Genomic DNA, 20,127 nt, shown 5'->3' with positions numbered 1-20,127 from the left:
TTTTATATTTTTCGATGTCTTTATACATCTTATTATGTTGGCAATCTATTGCAATTTTTCATGTAAACAGGAAAAGATAGTCATGTTTGGTGCACATTCAAAATAGGATTTTGTTACTGTTTCTATGTCGCATATTGACTTAATATTGAGAGCATGTAAGCGAGATGAATATCAATAAGATCATCGTGTGATATTATTTATTCATAAGATTATTCGTGTAGGATTTAAGTTAGATTCTTGCTTTTATAGCAAGTGACAGTTTTTTGGCAATTTTTGGATGGCATTCTATTTAAAAAAATTAAGAAAAAAATAAAATTAAGAGAATACAAACAAATATATCTATAACGATATTTTTAAAATATTCAGCAAATTTCTATTCAACTATAATAATATATGTATTTGCATAATATTCAAAGTTTATTTTCTCAGGAAGAAAGTCTCGAATAAAATAAATTTACTTGAAATTGATATTCTTATGTAAAATCATCTCTTTTTTAAACTAGGATTTTTTATACCCTCTATAATTATTATATATTTTGGTTTGAATAATTAAATATTAATTTTGGCAACTACAATAATTGCAAAAATAAATTAATTTAACCAGTTTTTTAGTTCATTATAGAGTTAAATTATCACTAAATATTGTGAATTTGCACTTACCGAATATGTACATGAAATAGGCACTGAATATTTGCAACAATAGAACATATATAGGACTTTTCACATTTGCCGGTATGGCTATCTTATTATCATCGATATCAACGATATCAGCGATATCTGTTGTTCTGCCAGTGACATCATACATCGATCTTACAACGATTGTGTGATTTCCAAAAGCGTCGCCGAACATGCTGAATAAATGTCCGACAGTTTCACCTTTAATGTATAGTATTAATATCGTACTAGTAAAGAATGCTATAATTTTCCAAATCGACATGAACATGTAGGTAAAGTATCTTGTCAATTGCATTTCTTGTTTTACTTTTCCTAGAGATCGAACGAATCCTAGTAAATAAAGAATAAATAAATAAATAAAAATTATCGTGTTTTTTTCAGAAAATTATTTCATCAGATTTTCATTGATAATTTATTTTATTCTATAAAATAATATAATTAATTATAAGTATGTAAATTATCTTGATATTGTCAAAAATATCTTTACTAATATTTTAATTAATAATTTTATAATTTTTCCATTGGAAATTTTCTTTCATTTAATATATTCTTCTCATTTCACAGTTTTTTTAATGATTTGGCATCGATTTCATGATACTTACCAATCGGACTCTGCGTCGAAACATAATTTTCCCACCAGCCGCATGAAACCAGGAATAAAGATGGTGGTATTAGCCACAAAGAAAATCGTGAACTGTCCAACAATGGCCAAAGAACGAAACTTGTCCCTTGAGCGACAAGTGCAGCAATATCGATCAGCACCAGAACAAATCGTGATTCGTCTTTCTTCTTATTCCGAGAAAGTAGCCCTTGAATAAGAGAAAAAAAATTTTATTTTCATACAATTGTCTTCTTTTTAAATTAAAATATCTTTATAGCGATGACGTAAATCGTATAATCATTTAAAAAAAAAAAGAAGACTTTAAAAATCTTTAAAAATATTTTATCGAATTAAAGTAAAGTTAAAATTATTAAATTTTAAAATAATCATTTTTTCTAATATATTTCGTATAATATACAAAGATAATAATTACAGAAATGTATGTATGTATCATTATTGATTCAGTAATTGGAATTATTTTTTTTTAATATATCTATTATTTATTTTGCTTTTCGTGAATTAATTTTAATATTTCTAATACAAATATAAATCTATATTTTTTAATTAAGTTTAATTTATGGGAATAAATATTATTTTATTTTTCCTATTTAAATTTTTATAAAATTATATAATTGCAAAATATACGTTAAAATTTTTCATACAGCTAATAATCGACAGGATAGAAACCATTCACTTTTGATATTAGAACAGAACATTACAGAGTGAGGTCAACGCAATGCACTTTCAAAATGCCATATCCGACTGGTTATGATATCTTCCAACTCATACTATTTTAATCACAATCTATTTTCTAATATTAAATTCTTCCTTAGACTTAAACTATAATATCCTCGATTTACAAAGTATTTTCAGAAACTATCAATTTAAACTTTCAAAACATAATAATTGAGACTGAATTACAGAAACTTTCAATTCCAAATACATAATTCATTCATTCCTCTTACATTCTATAGATAATTGGACCTACTTCTGTACTTCCAATTATGTAAGAAAAATCTTGTTCTACCAGTTGCAAATTATAAAAGAAATTCATTGAAGATTGCGTAATTTATTTAAATTAAATTCAAATTATTCATTTATAATAAAATAATTCAATTGAATTATAAAAAATTATATAAATAATATTTTTATTAGCAATGTTTTTTAATGTGATACATACATATTTGAAAGAAACAATTTGAATATTTTAACAATTATTACTTCATTATTGAAGTAATATATAAAATTATATAAAAGAAATAATTATAGTAAAAAGAGAGAATTATAATTTTTAAGATACAAGAGTGACAAAAAAAAGGTTGTACCAATTACGTACCAAATTCCATTCTACTAGTTTTAAAGTATTCGAGAAATTCGATTTGAAAATCGAGTCTACGTTTCAAATTAGAAATAAACTACATACTTTTCTAATTCCAGGAATTTTTTAAAAAATAATTTATAATTTAATTTATAATTTATAATTTAATAATTTAATTTTACATTCTTAAAAGACGGATATTTTAAAATCTGTATAACAAGAATTTCATGAAAACAATTTATTTTGAGACGTTTATTAGAAAAGATTCCACAAGATAAATAAAATTATTGAAATTATTAAATATTAATTTTATTTAATATTATATAGAATTATTAATTATTATAATATCATTGAATAATATTTAATATCTACAATAATAAACTTTTTTAATATCGAACAAAATAAAATAAAAAAAAAAATTTATATTTTAAAACTTTTATCTTCAATAATTTTTTCTTATCTATCTTCATCTGAACTTATAATGTAAAAACTTCTTTTTAAAAAAATTTCAAATTCTAATTCAAACTATTTTTTAATAAATTATTTAAATTATTCTCTCCCCCTCCCCTTCCCCATTTCTTTTTCTATTTAATCTACAACTATAAAAACTGAATCACAGAAACATTAATCCAAATACCATCTACGTCTCTTACTATCTCTTACGCTTCATAATCAAATTGACCTCGTTCTAACAATTACGCAACGAACATCCTGCTCTACCAGTTTCGAACAGAATTTCATATAAAATTGATCGTTATAAAAGTGAAACGTTCAATCACTTACCTAGCACACCGGGTACGAAGCATACACAGTTTGTCAGCATCGCACCTTTAACCACGTCCAAATCAGGAAGCACTGCCATGAACATCAAAGCCAAACCGATCACATGGAATGTCTCCATGACGAAAACGACAAGGAAATGGGATGCAGGCGGTTTCTTCCATGATTTGAAGATGCATATTCTAATACTACGGATTAACGTGCCGAATTCAGGCACCGCGAAAGCGATTATGATGCACCAGATCCACGCTATCCTTTCTTGTTCTGGTAACGTCACTTCAAAGTATTTGTCTCGACCTATGAATCAGAAAAATATATTGGGATATTATTAGAATATAATGTATTCGCATTAATATTCAAGCATCAACAGTTGCATAAGAGATTGTTGCTCTTGCATTAATATTATATTTGCATACCGAGATTGTGCAACAGTTATTTTTAAAGATTAATAAAAAATTATTTTGATGAAAAAAACTATATATAGTAAATACATTATATTATAAATTAATGTAATTGTTGAAATATGTTTTTCAATAGATAAAATACTATAATCTGTCTTTTGTAAAAATATTTTCTGAAAAAAATCTGTATATCTCATAAATTCGAGAATATAATGTTTTTAAAAATTAAAAAAAAAAGTATTTCTTTGTTATTTTTTGTAAGAAAAGAAAATATGCGAGATTTTTATAAAATATAATTTATAATTATAGTTATAATATAAAAATATAAATTTTATTTATTTAATATACGTGGTTTTTTATATAATAAATTAAACAATGAGAAAAATGAACATTACAAAATTATTAAAAACAATTTATTATATTTGCATTAAATTTAATGTTTACATTTAATAGCGATAAAGTTAATTAAATACAATATTAATTAAATAATATTGTTTGAAAATTCTTGCGATTGCAAGAAAATTATAAGCATTAAAATAAATTTTATGTTTCTATTAACTCTACAACAAATTTATTATATTATAAAAGCAATTATTTCAATATTATTATAAGCAAATATATATATATATATATAGAATTCTATATATATATATAGAATAATAATCTCTCGAATATCATAGTGTCATTAACACAAGTTATTAAATATAATATAACTATAATACAGATATATAATAATTCTCTATTTATCAAAATAGATTTATTTATCAACTCTATTTATCAAAATTGTTCTAGACAATATTTTTTACAATTGAAATTAATAAAATAAAAGTTTTCATTGATTCTTCTTATTATTTATTTATTCGATAATTGAACGTTAATTAAAATTTCAATTCCTAATAAAAAATAAACTTTAAATAAATAGAATTTTATTAATAGCAATAGAGATTTATATAAAAATGATATACTGATCTGATAAATTTAAAAATTAAGATCTTGCATAAAACTTTATTCTGTTGAAATTATTAACATGATAAAATACTGAATTAATTATTCGAAGTTTAATTATTTAAATGAATTATCCGAATATAAGGCAATCTATTTAAATTTATTTAAATTAGAATATCTGACAATGTTTACATTCTAAAACACGTATCATTGAATTTAAAAATAATTTATTTTTTGTAATATATTTAATTAGATATATATTTTTTCATTTAATATAATATATACTAATATAAAACATAAATGTGAATTTATGAATTATTTCACAAAATTTTGCAAGAATTTAAAAATTTTTTTTTAATTACTTTCATTATCTACAATTGAACTATTTCCTAGAAGCTATTCGCTCCGCTTCAACCTTGTTTCACGTACTTTCTCTCCTTTGCGTGCACCAGTGATATACACGACGAAAAAGTTCCGTTGTAACTATAATGCGAGTACGATCCACTTTTTTACTATATGCCAGTTTCCATGAACGTTTAAACACATGAACGTGCAAATGAATGATGCAACGTTGTATTTGTAATGTTTTCATAATGCAATAAATCATTATTTGAAACATATCTGACAATGTATAAATAAATTTTAAATTAAGATAGAATTTTAATTTTTTTTCAAAAATTTTCTCAATATTCTTTATCTCTTTTTTGTAATGAAACAATAATTTATTAAATTATTTTCTGACAATTTGTCTTTCTAAATATCCATTATTACAATCTAGCTTTTTATTTTATCTATTTCATGGCAAGATTATGATTAAAATTAATTATTTTCCTTCAAAAAATTTTTTAATATTCTCTATCTCTTTAAATACAAAAATTTATCATGCTTTATTATTAAATGATTCTATTTTTTTATAATTTGTTTTTTGCTACAGTCTATTTAGTTTATTGGATTTAATATTATCATTATCAATTCCATAAGATAATTAAAATAAAATTGCTTTAAAATATATAAATATAAAATCTAATGGAAATTTAAAGTATTTGTAAATGAAAATTGTAATGTATAAGTAATAGTAATTTAAGCTGAAAATTGCACAATATTGATTTCATATTTTGAATCAAATAGAAAAAGTATATACCAATTATTAATATTAATTCTAAAATCATAAAAAGAAAAGATTTAAATATTTTATTGAATATTTCATTAAATAATTTATTGATTTTATATTTAATTAATTTTAAGAATAATTTTAAGAATAATCTCATTTTTTATGCATAAAAAATCATGCAAAAATTAAAATGTACAAATTATAATAATAAATATTATTGAATTATATATATTATGATTACAATAATTAATATTAATATAAATTTAAAATTATTTTGAGAATATAATTGAGAATTTTAAATATTAAATAGTATTAAAATAATATATATTAAATAATAATATTTTAAAAATAAATATTTTTGAAATAATGTTGATATTAAGATTTTTCACATTAAATTTATGTTTTGTTAATTTTAAAATCATTCTCTTTAAACATCACAAATTTTTTTCGCTGAGAGAAATTGTGACACGTATACGTAAATTTAAGAATTTTATCACGCTAAAATTCTTTTTTTTCTTTCTTCATTCAGATTTATATTCGCTACTTTCTCAACTTTGTAACGCAATGCAAAACTTTGAAAATAAATTTAAACTGAAGATAAAAATTCATGGATCAACAAGCACAAATCCTTTTTTTTTTCTTCTCTCTTCTATTCAGATTCATCATTTCTCCAATTTTTCCAAAAATAGATTAAAACGAGACGCAAAATACAAATAATACCTGAGGCTATCTAAGGCGTCAACAATCGTCTTAGAATTAATTAAAGATCTCGTGATAACGGTGGTATGCACGAAAGTTTAATCACTTACCAATATCTCTGTTGCAGTGAACGATAGTTCGATTGGCTCTCAACTGTGATGTCATAAATAGAATAGTTCCTTTGGCAACTACACCGCTTCCTAATACTATCACGAAAACTAATAGGTACACGATCACCTTCGTTATCTGTACTGTTACTTCCAGGCATCTTTGATTAGCCATTGAACCGGAATCGATCTTCGGTGGTGGATTCCGAAAGACGTCCCATGCTTTTGTTTCCACAACTGTTCTTTGACTGAAAATAAAGGAACGCGATTTAATTAAGAATCAATATTAATTCTAGCTATCTTATCATTATTTAAGACTTTTTTCTATGCGAAAAGAATAGTGAATATAGTTTAATACTTACTTATTAAGTTAAAAAATAATGAAAATTTGTCAACATTATATAAATTAATAAAAAAAGTTTAATTCTTGAAAAACAGGCAAAGCAACCATAATAGCAATTAAATGTCGTTTGTTATCTGGTTAACCTTTAAATACCTTTAAACTATATTGAAACAATATTTACGATTTTTCTTGGAATGCATTCGCTTTTTTCTTATCTTTATCGATATATTTTACGTATATGTATATATACCTGTCGCCATAGTCCTGAGTCAATGGAGTACTCTCACCGTCTGAAAAATCATCACCATCTGGCATTGTTCCACTGCCTGGCATCATTCCATTTTGCTGTTGAATTTTTGACATTCTATAAAAAAAAAATATCAATTTTTTAAAAAATGAGAAAATAACAATTTTACTATCTTGTATTTTTTAAAAATTGAAAATAAGGAGATTATACTATTATCAATCAAATAATATCAAATAATTTTTAAAATATATAATTTTAATTTTTTAGAATTCTACATTTCTTACTAATTACAATTTATAAAAATCTTGAATATTATAGTATGGAAATTTAATATCATAGATCGAGAATGTGAAACCAGGTTTCAATGAAAGTAGCGTGTGCTTTTTTATTCACCAATGACCTTCATTTTATGGCTTAAGTAATTGGATCCTATTAACTTTAAATATCACATTATAAAATGTTATGAGTCAAATTTAACGCAGAGTTTAATGAAACTTTAACAAAAGTATTAAATAAATTCGTTAAAATTAATTAAAAGATCATTCAAATTTTTTTTTATTTTATCTTATATTTTTAATCTAAAATAATTATACAGTATTGTTTAATATCATTAATCGTTTGCAAGAAGCACATACTAATAATTTATAATTATTTGCCTGGTTTTGAATTTGAAGTTCTAAGCTAACGTAACTTTGGTATTTTAAACGTTCTTGTTCATATGAATAATTCCGTGAAATGTAAAGTTAGGTTATTTTGAATAATAACACGAATTACGAATTATAAAACATATTTTAAAAATTAAATTCTAGAGAGATTATATCACACTGGTATATTAGTTGCCATTTTAGAATAAATATTAACCAGCTATCTCGAACACTTGTAAAAACTTTTATGCCTCGCATTTTTTTATTAAATATTTAAAATCTAAAGATAAGAGATATATCAAATATATATTTTTCAATCATGAAAGAAATTAATAGCGTTATTTTCTTCACGATTTATCATTTTTCGTTATTATTATGAAATATCAATAATATTCGAATTTTATATTTTCTGAATTTTGTATTTTGTGAAGAAAAGAATTATTTAAATATTTTTTACTTATAACATGAAATTGTAAACATTTAAAATTTTTAAATAAATTAAATGTTTTACACGATATGTATTCACATATTTATATAATGTTTGTACAGAATAACACATTAATAAAATCATTTCAATTGTAACAGAATTTTTAAATAAATTTATCAAACAAAAAAGATATGTCATAAAAAGTAATTAATTCTTTTATTAAATTTTATAAAATATTTGTCTTTCTTGTTTTTACTATTTAAATATGAAAATATTTTCAATTTTTAATAATAAACATTTTCTATACATCTTAATATTTAAAAAAAAAATTAACACAAAATTTGTCAGTGAAAATTTCTTGTGCAATTCTTCATATTTTCATTTTTTTGAATATTTTTTCTTATCTACAATCATTTTTAAAATTAAAAATGAAAAAGTGCCGAAGAAAAGTTCTTCATTTTCTGAAATTGTGTCAAATGGAATAAAAATATTATAAATATATAATTATTTTAATAAATAAAAATTCTTTTTACAAAAAAAAAATGGCAAATCTCTCTAATTATCTGACAGAAACGAGAAACAATAAAGAAAGTGCGCATGTAGAACACCGCGCATTAAAGAAGAAAGTTGGCCGATAAAAAGAAATCTTATAGCTGAAAATGCTACGTAACGATCGAGAAAAAGAAGAAATAGAAATTCTTGGTGAAACGAACATAATCGCGATATTTTGTATTGGAACTTCAAATATCGAATATTATCGAAATAAACATGAACGATGAAGTGAATGTTTTGTAACGGATCAGTTGGCAACCGACTTTCTATATTTCTCGCCACATTTTATCTGTAAACTCGGTTAAAACCGCATTTTCGCAGATGAAAATCGGTTTCTATTAGATTGTATTTACATATGCATTTACTTTCTATGAAGAGACTCTCTATTTAATTACCTATTTAATTAGATTATAAATATTTATGTATTTTTAGGAAATTTAAAAGATATGCAGAATTAATACGATATCCTGAATAATGTATTTCATTAATTCTACGATAATAAAATGAAGTTTCAATTTATATTAAAGAGAGATAAGACAATTAAGTTAATTAATTAAAAATTTGATAATTCAATTGTAATCAAATTATTGATAATTTTATAATTTTCGTTGTAATATTTAACAAAATTTCTATATTGAATTGTGAATCTTGATGAAATTTTTGAACAAAGTAATTTTCAAAAAAATATTTAAGTTTAGAATTTATCCTAATTTATTCTGAAAATGAAAATAATCCACAAAATTGAAAATGTCTTGTAAATTATTCCAAAAAAGTTGTTGAACGAAACAAAAATTGTATATTTTGAATAAAAAATTGAATATTAAAAATAAATTTAAAAAATCATTTCTCCTTTTTTTTAAAGTTCTATTTTAATTTCATATTTAATCACGTGTATAAAAATTTAATTTGCATAGATATTCACAATCTACTTAATTCATCGAAAGGAGAATAAGAAATTATTTGGTTTTACAAATATTCGCCTTATTATCTCTACCAAATCATTCATACGTGACTCATTTATTGCAAAATCATTAGTTATTAAGTAATTATGCCATTAAAAGAACAGGATATCAAACCTTTCAAGAAATGATTGATATTGTTTCAATGTAATTTATTAAAAGATGTAAAAAAAAGTTTCAGTTTCAATCTTTGTGACTTTACAATATATTTTTCTAAATATCACGAAATATTACTTAAATAAAAATAACTAAAATAAAATAAATTTTTTTAATATTGTGAAAAATTTATTTATTTTTATTCTTTTTAATATTAAAATTTTTTATTTTAAACTTTTAAAAAAAAATTAAGTTATAATGATAATCTGAGACAGATAGAAAACAAATATGTAACACAAACAGTGTATCCATAAATATTTGAATAAAAATGCAACGCTTCAATGAGTTCACTGCAATATGAAACTCAATAAAAATTCATATTCGTATTCAGCTTCAAACAATATCCAATATCCAATATTATATTCTGCTAAGATTACAATTAATAATATCCTATATTTGTTATCGTAAATATATAAATCGTGTTATTTAATTTTGAATTAATTAATTTCATTATTGCACGTAGTAAAAGTATGGAATACATATCAAAATTAAATAATTTAACTTAACTGTGATCGCTTATGATTTATAACGAATTTATAACGAATCGAATTAATTTAATATCAATATTTCAGAATAATTTTTTTTATTTACCTACAATAAAGCGTAAAATCAATTATTAGAATGAATTCTTTCCTTGCACTTAGTACTTCAGAATAAATCGCGACCTATAACGACCTAATATAATTATATTATCATATTCTATAAAGATATCACGATAATTTTCTCTCTACTTCATTTAAAAAAAAAAATTAGTGTTAGCAGTTCGTGATAATAAAATCACGATAATTTTTTTAATTAGATCGTGTGAGATGAAAGAGTAACTTAATCAAGTATTACTGAAAGTAATCAACCTTACATATTCAATTCAATTATCAGTCATTTCATTATAATAAAACCATGAAAAAATTAATTTTTCAAATTTTTCTTAAATCTTATATAAAAAAAAAGAAGATTATTCAAATATTATAAATCAAATAATTCAAAAAAAAAAAAAAATTAAAAATATTATAACCTATTTCACCCACCAAATACAATCATATTCCATTTAATTTATACTCAATTCATCGAATCACATAAAAGCAACATTTTCCCTGCGTTCTCATTCTCACCATCTTCGAATCATCTTATATATGTTATCAAAACATTTTTCCAGAGAGAAAATTCAAGAAGTTCTACTCAATATCTAATTATCAGTTTGCCAGAAGAGAATAGGTTTGCTATTAAGAGGCGAAATAGAGAAGAATGGAGGAAAGAAGTGATGAAGGAACAGGAGAGGAAACCGTGGCTCCTCTCGTTCGTTTCGATCTCGAGACACGGACAACAAGAAGGCGGAGGCGCACCTTTGTTCATGGAGGTCTGGGCTTTCTGGTTCCTGGACACTGAAAGTGAAAGGGAACGAACCGTGAAAGATAACGTAGCAAGGACGTCCACTGCAACTCGCCGTGTCGGTTGCTGCCCTCGAGGCACGTCACGGATTCGTTCGTTCCTCGGTTCCACCCCCTCGACACCTCTCACTCTGTCTTCTGTTCACCACGTTCTTTTCTTCCTCACCCTACTTTGTCTCGCACTCCTTTTCTACGATCCTTCCACAGCCAAGTTTCTTGATCGAGAATTCTTTCGATTTAGGATTCCGCCAAAATAGATGATAGATTTTTTTTTGAAAAAGACCTCGAACTCGTTCAAAAGACTTTTGATCTTTTTGATTTTCGAAGTAAGTAATTGAACATTGATCATTTCTCGCAAATTTTTTTTCTCCTTTTTCTTTGTTTCCGTTAACTCTCGTTAGGTTTTATTCTGGCTCGAATGGAAAGTCGTTCGTGAGGCTTCGTCCAGTGCTCGCTACGTGGTACTTTGAATATTTCGTGAGCTATTTCAGAAGAATTAAAGGTTTCTAGGTGTAGTGAATTAATAAAATTGATTTATATAGAGTTGGCTTGTGAAATATTGAACATATGAAAATAATAAATATATGATATATTGGATTTTTAATATTGTTTAAATGTATGAATTTTAACCTTATTATCGGAATTTTAATAATTTTGGAATTTTGGAATTAGGAAATCAAAATTTTAATAACACTTTCTTTAAAATGTATTTATACTATTCTTTTGTTTTTTTCTTGTTTCTTCTTTTATACTGAAAAATTAAATAATTAAATAATTAAAAAATTAAATAATTAGAATCTTTATAAATAATTAGTAACTTTAGAAGCAATTTTTTAGATTTTAAATTTATTATTTTTATAAATATGTGTTACATATGATAGATTACATATTTATATATTTTTTTAATAAAAACGTTTATTATTGATCTACGGTTTAATATGTCTTTTAATAAAAACAATAACAATCACTGGTATAAATTCTTTTTTGCTAGTAATAATATTCTTAAATTTCTTAATTATCTAACACCAGAACAATCAATTATATTTATTGCTAACAACATAATCGTGTAATATATAAATAAGGACTAATATATAAATAATAAGGTTATGTTTAGTTCTTTTTTTCTATGACGAATTACTTCTAATTTATTATTCGACTAACGATCTGTTGTGTAATCGATAATCGTCCAACTTTTTTATCTTGCTCCATAATTCTAACTCGTAACCATTCGTGAATTAATCTTTATCACGAATGAAACAATAAATAATTCAACATTTTTTCATGCAAAGTTTCGTTTTAGACAGTTTAAGATAATGTAAGTAACAAATCTTTAATTTAGGAAAAGTTTGGATAAAATTAAATTTTAAATTTTATAAAGTACATTATTATAGAAATTCATTAAAAGTTGGGAAATTCGTGAGAAAATAAATTATAATATTAACAAACCGAAATTATAAAAAGAAAAAGAAATATAATATACTTTTTTAATAAATTAGAAACTAATTTAAATTTGATTTATTAAACTTTAATAAAATATAAAAATGAAATCTCTAAAATAATACATTGAATGAATAGATAAGCTAAATGATTGATAATGAATCGATTTATTCTTCATAAAAATTTTTTAATTTCATTTTTAAATATCCCTTCCTTATGATTGAAACAATGAATTGCAACAAATGTGTATACTTATTGGCAAATCTGCATATTTATATGAAATTCTAGCGAATATATATATTAAAATATTGATGTTTTTTATAATCAGCAAATGCAATTATATCATTGTTCTATTAATTCCATAAAAATTTAATACTCAATTCGTATATCTTAATTGTAATATATATATACCAATATTTTATTAAAACAATTAAATTAAATCAATCATTGACAATAATAATAAATATAAATTTAAAATTATTATAGAAATATATCATAAGAAAATATCACAAAAATTTTGATATTGATCAACAGAACAAATAAGCTTTTGAAAAACAATAATCTTACGAATCAATAAAGCTGTCTAAAATATTGGACGATAAAAATATAAGCTTTTCGAATTATCCAATTGAAGTTAAAACGAAATGTCTCTTCAATTCGATATCAAGATTCGTTTATTAGAATTATTAAAATAATTAATATCCCCAAGGGGAACATAAAAAAAAATATACAAGAAAACACGTTACGCGTAGAGCTTATCAACCTTCTTTTATGATGCTCTATTCCTCTTGTATTTTATTTCGATCATAAGTTTAAGCTCGTATTCATAAACATCAAGCGAGCATGAACGTTGGTGCACCGGCGAGGTTGTGCATGATTATGGCGCGTGTCTCTACTCCCTAGACTACCACTTTTCGTCGTCTTAAGGCCGTTGTCCTATGAGTCATTGTCCACCATGGAATTGTTTGCCTTCCTCTCTATCCTTTAACCCAGTGATTTCCAACCTTTCTTAAATTTTGAACCCTCTTTTCTAATATTTAAACAATTTGCGACTTTCTCATATAAGAAAAGATTATAATCATATCATATAAGACAATTAACAAAAGTATAATTTTTTTAGATATTTTTAGATAATTTTTAGATAATTTCTGACAGAGGAATATTTTTAACAAAAAAAAGACAATTTTTAATGAGCTATTACAAATTATATAATATATTTAAAATTATAACTGCTCAATTCTCTTTTCTCTTTATTCATTATTTCCTTTCTTTTCTTCCTTTCGTATATTTATGTATACAAATATTTAACAATATTATTGCTTATTATGTAAAAGATTTTTAAAATCAGAAGATTTTTGTAATGTATTTCTCTTAATAATATCATAATTTTGTAATATATTGGTATTGCTTATTGATTAATTCAACACTGAATTGTCTTTAAATTAACCTTTTATGGTTATCTAGGTCACTTCTATTCTGATGCAATGGATGCACGATGCTATCGTGTCCAATCATTTAATCAATCGATAATTAATAACAGATTAAAAGTGAAATCTGGCAATAATAGAAGTTATTAGCACTAGATTAGATTAACGAATGTACAATTCAAACTATACACAATATACTTAGTACAGTAAGTTTCTCTTTTTTCTATATTATCTATTTTTAAATGTTAATTGTCTCCAACCAGTTTTTAATTCTCATTTCTGGTTTTAAAGAAATTTTTATTTTTGCTAAACCTTTTAAACAGTTAAAATTAAAATGTTTTTTAAATCTAAAATTTTTTTAGATTTAAGAACAGTAAAATCAACAATCATGGATATAAATAACTCAATTTATCCCCCCAGAAACTGTAATATACTACTAGTCCATAAAAAGTTAACTAGTAAAAGAATAGTAATGTAATTTTATTAAGATATTAAAAGTCATTATAATAAATTTGTAATGATAAATAATAATAATAAATTATAAATAATATAATTTATATTAAAATAAACAAATATTAACTGATTACTAATCAAAAATTATGATTTCTTTTTAATTCAGGTTGAGAATCATTGCTTTTACCCCTTGTCGTGGTCCAGCTAACTTCACTGTTGGTTTCTTTCGCGACCACTTGTCTCTATATTTAACGAGGAATTCATACGTGTATGTTTTTCAACGCGTAGGCTTTCCATTTCTCAGCTGCCTACCTTAAATACTATTCGGTCACAATGTGTTCTTTTTTGACTGTGTATGTGTAAATTGAATAAACAGGATTAATATAAAGAAAAAACGAGTTATGATAGAAATAAATGGGATGGAAACATTGAATGTAACGTTGCTAAGAGCGAAGTGGTCTTAAGGAAGTGATTTTGATGAATTTAGTGACGAAAATATTTGTAATTTTAGATAAAATATGCCTTAAGTTAAAGTATGCTAGTACTTTTAAGAAATCTGAAGTTCCATCTCAGAACAAATAAATTAGACTGCTTCTCTACAAAGTTCACAAGATAAGTTTTCCAATTTTGTTCAACAAGAGATAAAATACTATGAAACTTTAAGTATATATATATGTATATATCTTAAAATATATATTAAAAAATGAAAAATAAAATGTTTCAATTAATCAAGATAGGATAATAGACAATGTGTGGAAATTGTAAAATAAAATACTATGAAATATTACAAGATCGGTTAATAGCATATTTTTAAAATTTAACGATTCACTAAAGAGATAATTAATTTTAATGGTTTCATTAGCATTATATGAACTTGTCATAATTGAATTGTAGATAAATAATATTCTATTATTTCGAAGAATTAATATAAAAGAAATGTGATTTAATATCTCACATTGCATTTGTTCATAAAACAATGATATTTAAAAAATTAAAAAAATATTTATATTCTTATATTTCTATATTTTTGTTTATTTTGTAGTTTTTCAAGAATAGAGTAATATATTATGCAAAATTTTATTATACAAAATACATTATACGAAATTTTATTTTTATGTTTAAAAAACATTATATTATTTTATATAAAAAAGAAGATGATAAATTTTTATCATCTTTATATTTTTATTTTATATTTTTATATTTATTAGATTATTTTTATATTTTTTTAGCAAGATACATACAATAAAAAATGATAGATTTTTCATAAAATGTGAAATAAAATTTAATAACTATTATTTTAATTTTTGTTTAATAATATTTCCAATACTTTTTTTTATGTAATTTTAATCAAATAAAAATAATAAATTCATATATTTTAATATTTTTTCAAGTCAAACACTTTGAAATAATATTAAAATATAAATCCAAAATTTCATTGTGATATGGTTTAAAAAATTAAAAAATCATCAAAATTATATAAAAATAAGTAAAATGATTAAATATTGAAATTAATGCTTTGAAAATTAACCCGTGATTCTGTTTATACAAAAAAAATATAAAATCGAATGTACTTTCTATCAATCAAATACCGTGTCTAAAATATGGAATAATCATTTTCAATGTTTTCTCCAAAAACTTTCTTAATTAACTGTTTCCACTTACTGTTTAACTCTTTTCAATTCTAACGTCCCAATTTCTTTCAACTTCTGTCCAATTCCAACCTTGATTCTTTCACTTTTCTACTTGAATTTTTTCTTCGCTTTATTATTTCTTTATTTCTTTTCTTTCACGATTGAGATGTAAATACTATCGATTGAAAAACGTTCTTTCACCGACCGATGTTATGTATTTTCGATTGGTTATCTTGCATACTATCACGAGTCTTTCGATTACATTCGACAGAAAAAGAAAATAACGGTAATGCTTCCTTGTAGCTGTGACACCGATTGACAGTAATTTAAATGTCGCGCTACACCCACAAATCGAATCGTGTACAATGTACACACGTGTCTGGATATACACACATAGAATGTTTCATATATGCACTCTTTTGCTTAAAAGGTACAAAAAAACTGCGATATTAAATGGATTAAAAATTATATGTCTTTCAAGCTGGTTTTCTTTTCTATTAATTTTTATTTTTTTTTCTTTTATTCATTTACTAAACTAAACATTTATCAAGAGATCAAATTTGTAATTTATATCAATCTAAGTATAATATAATTAAATAGATTATAAAATTAAAAAATGAGATATGAGTATTTTTCTATAAGAAGAAATATTCAATACTCTTGGTGTTTTAAAAATGTTAAAAAGTTTTGAAAGGATGAAATTGTATTTATCTTTTTAATAACTTTTAAAAGATAAAAAATATTTTCCACATGTTTCCTTACACTTTTCTATAAAACTTAAATAATAATTACGTTTCATTAATACTAATAATTCCCATTTAAATAACAACATATGGTTCAACAACATATGGAAACTATATTTAACTCTCTTCTTCTACCCTTAAACCATCTTTTAATTAAAACCTAATCTTCCCACAATTATAATTAATACCAAAAATTTCAATTTCTCAAGAAATTGTCATCTCTCAACGAACCGCCCTAAATTTATAAATAATTCAAACTCAATTCATTTCACGCCAAACACAAAGCCGCAACATAAAACGAAAGATCGAAAATGAAACCGAAATAAACAATAAATAAAAATGGAACACACCTTCAATTATTCACGAAACGAAGAAATCGATCGATCGTAAGGAAATTCAACGGTGAATTCGCGCGCTAAAATGAATCACAGGACGAAGAAAAGGGAGACAGTTTCGCAGAAGAACGCGAGAGCAGGGAGAAAGGAATGACCTTGCGCACGTAGGATATTTCGAATCGAATCGAGGAGAGCGCGTACAAAGACGCGCGCCATGATTAACCGGTTCCAACCGTTCGTGATTCCTTTGTGAATCAACGTTTTCCCGCGTATCCGGTAACTAGGTTTCCTCCTTCACAATCTAACCTCGTCGATGTTGGGTTAGTATGTCTCTAGGCGTGTTTCCCACGCGACGTGTGATTCACTTGACTTTGTCATCTTTGATCGCTTTCTTAACCCTACACGCGGGAGAGGCTCTGTTGAAAGTTGGACGGAAGAAAACATTAGACGCGGGAAAAATTACGCTGTGAAGACGAAAGATTATATTATGTTAGAATGAAAGATTGTATGTATGTGAATGTGAAATCAATGAAAAAGTAATGAAGATATGAGATTTGAGAATAGGACGAATAGGATGAAATATTCAAAAGTAGTTGAAATGTTTGGCCGATAATTGTTCGAAAATTGAGAATAATTGAATGTAAAAATGAGAATGAAGAGAATGTAAAATGTAAAATGTTGATGAAAGTATGTTTCGATTCGAAAACTAGATTGTTTTCACTTTTATTGCAGTATATTGCAGTATAGAAGCGATAAAAATATAAATTTTTTAAATTGTCTTAAATTGCGTTCAATTGTAAATTGTGTAAATAAATAATTAAAAATTGTAATCGATTTTTATCTTAAATCATTTGTCTCTTTTCTTATATAAATATTCTTAAATGAAAATACTTTTAATGTTACAAAGTTTTGTAACTTTTGTTTTACTTTTTTCTATTTTCTATCTTTTGAAGTACATTTTATTTTTTATATTTTCATTTTGATATCATCACGTACAAAGTATTCGAGGATATAATATTAAGTTCTTATCAAAAGAAAGTAAAGTATGTATTATCCAAACATATAATAATAATAAATATTCGAACAATGGATTAATAATAATTAATTAAATTAATTATTTAATTTTTGTGCTATGATATTTATAATGTATTTTTCTTATAAGTTACAAACTGTAATATAATTTAATAAAATTAAATATTTTATTTAAATACATTAATTTGTATACCTTGTTCATTTATTTGTTATGTTAATATTTGAATAATTGATTTACTGTGAATAAATATAATCATGAGCATGAATAATAATTGCAATGTAGCATCAATAATCTATTATTAAACATCAAACTCATCGTTGATCGTGATTGAACAAACTATTATCGTGAAAAAGAAAACATTCTTTTTGTGCTTTTTTTATATCTAAAATGAATAATAATTTAAAATAATAAAAAATATTGCAGATTGTAAAATTATATGTATTGAAAATCTACTAATTGGAATGTTTAATATATACATGCTATAAAAATAAAATTTGTTTAAATAAGCATAAAAACTTTAATCAACTTTTAAATAAATATCCTTACTTCCGAACTTTTTATCTAAGAATATCTAATCGAATAATGTATCTTATTACTTTTAAAAATCATTCTATGATAATAAAACACATTTTATTAATAAATTTATTTTCTTTTTTTAAAAAAAAACGTTTCTTTTTTTTTTTTATTTCTAATAATTATTCCCATTGGATAAAAATTACTACTAATTCGCTTTCTTATTCTTATTGAATAACTTAAATCGATTTTTAATGCTAATGGTAATATAAAGAGAATCAGAAGGACAAGTTGAATAGATGACATATGGTAGTAGAATGTATGAAATTCTTATCGTTGTTAAGTTTTGAAGTAACAATACGTGTAAAAATGAACGATTAATTATATATCTATTTTCATTATTTAATTTATTTAATGGATATTTTATAAAATTGTAAATTATTAGTAATCTCTCTATTGAATTGAATAGACAAAATTACTTCTAAAATTCATTATGATACAAAAAAAATTTTTTTAACTATTTTCCATAATTATTATTCCTTGACATAACAAACTTTCAAAACGATTTCACTTTTTTAAAACAAACAAAGCAAAAAATAAGATTCTCATCCTAATAATATTCGTTGATATATAATTTTGCTAATCTAGTATATTAGATTAGAAGCAACATTAGAAATAGCATTATGTCCACTGTGGGCATTGAAATCTCTCGGAAGTATTATGTATCGATATCTGTACACAAGATATGTATCGCATTTCGAGCAATTCAATGTAATTAGATACAATTTTTACGTTAAAAAACAGTTACCTTGATAGTGACGAGACCAATATACTTCCAATGGCAAGAAACAATTCGTTTCTATATTTTAAATCATACTTTGAGGTTGAAAATAGAATTCCAATGATTGCTGGATCATAATAACTTCAATATTTATAGATTTTATTCTATGACTAAGATTCGTGATAAAGAAATGATAAATAATGAAACAATTTTAAAATGAAATAATTTTTAAAATTTTTAAAAATTTCAATCTATAAAGACACATTGATGATTATTTTAGAATAGATAATTAGATAATTATTTAAAAAATTGTAATATTAAAAGATGTATATAAAATATGTATGTATAATTTTTATTTTAATTATATGTAAATATAATTAAAATAAAATAAAATAAAATATCATATCCTTTATTAAATAAATAT

The 20,127-nt window shown here is 23.5% G+C and overlaps 1 protein-coding gene across 9 annotated transcripts in view; it reads right to left on the bottom strand.

Moving 5' to 3' along the window:
- The window catches only part of LOC107994538 (chitin synthase chs-2), a 43,732-nt gene that overhangs the window by 18,331 nt on the left and 5,274 nt on the right, over positions 1-20,127 (bottom strand). For 7 of the 9 annotated variants that reach the window (XM_062082612.1, XM_062082610.1, XM_062082613.1 and 4 more), the window contains exons 2-6: positions 7,231-7,344; positions 6,641-6,885; positions 3,378-3,671; positions 1,278-1,484; positions 661-1,005 (exon numbers count right to left, since the gene is read on the bottom strand). In XM_062082612.1, coding sequence (XP_061938596.1) covers positions 661-1,005; positions 1,278-1,484; positions 3,378-3,671; positions 6,641-6,885; positions 7,231-7,343 — 1,204 coding nt within the window. In that variant the 5' untranslated portion in view covers position 7,344. Of the gene's footprint in view, positions 1-660; positions 1,006-1,277; positions 1,485-3,377; positions 3,672-6,640; positions 6,886-7,230; positions 7,345-11,366; positions 11,830-19,730; positions 19,841-20,127 lie in introns of those variants that run through there. The other 2 variants (XM_062082607.1, XM_062082608.1) reach the window with 2 other exon arrangements.

The sequence above is a fragment of the Apis cerana genome, linkage group LG11 (genome assembly GCF_029169275.1).
Source record: "Apis cerana isolate GH-2021 linkage group LG11, AcerK_1.0, whole genome shotgun sequence".
Lineage (NCBI taxonomy): Eukaryota > Metazoa > Arthropoda > Insecta > Hymenoptera > Apidae > Apis > Apis cerana.
Note: the sequence above shows the minus strand (reverse complement) of the source record. Positions and strands in the feature narration are given on the sequence as shown.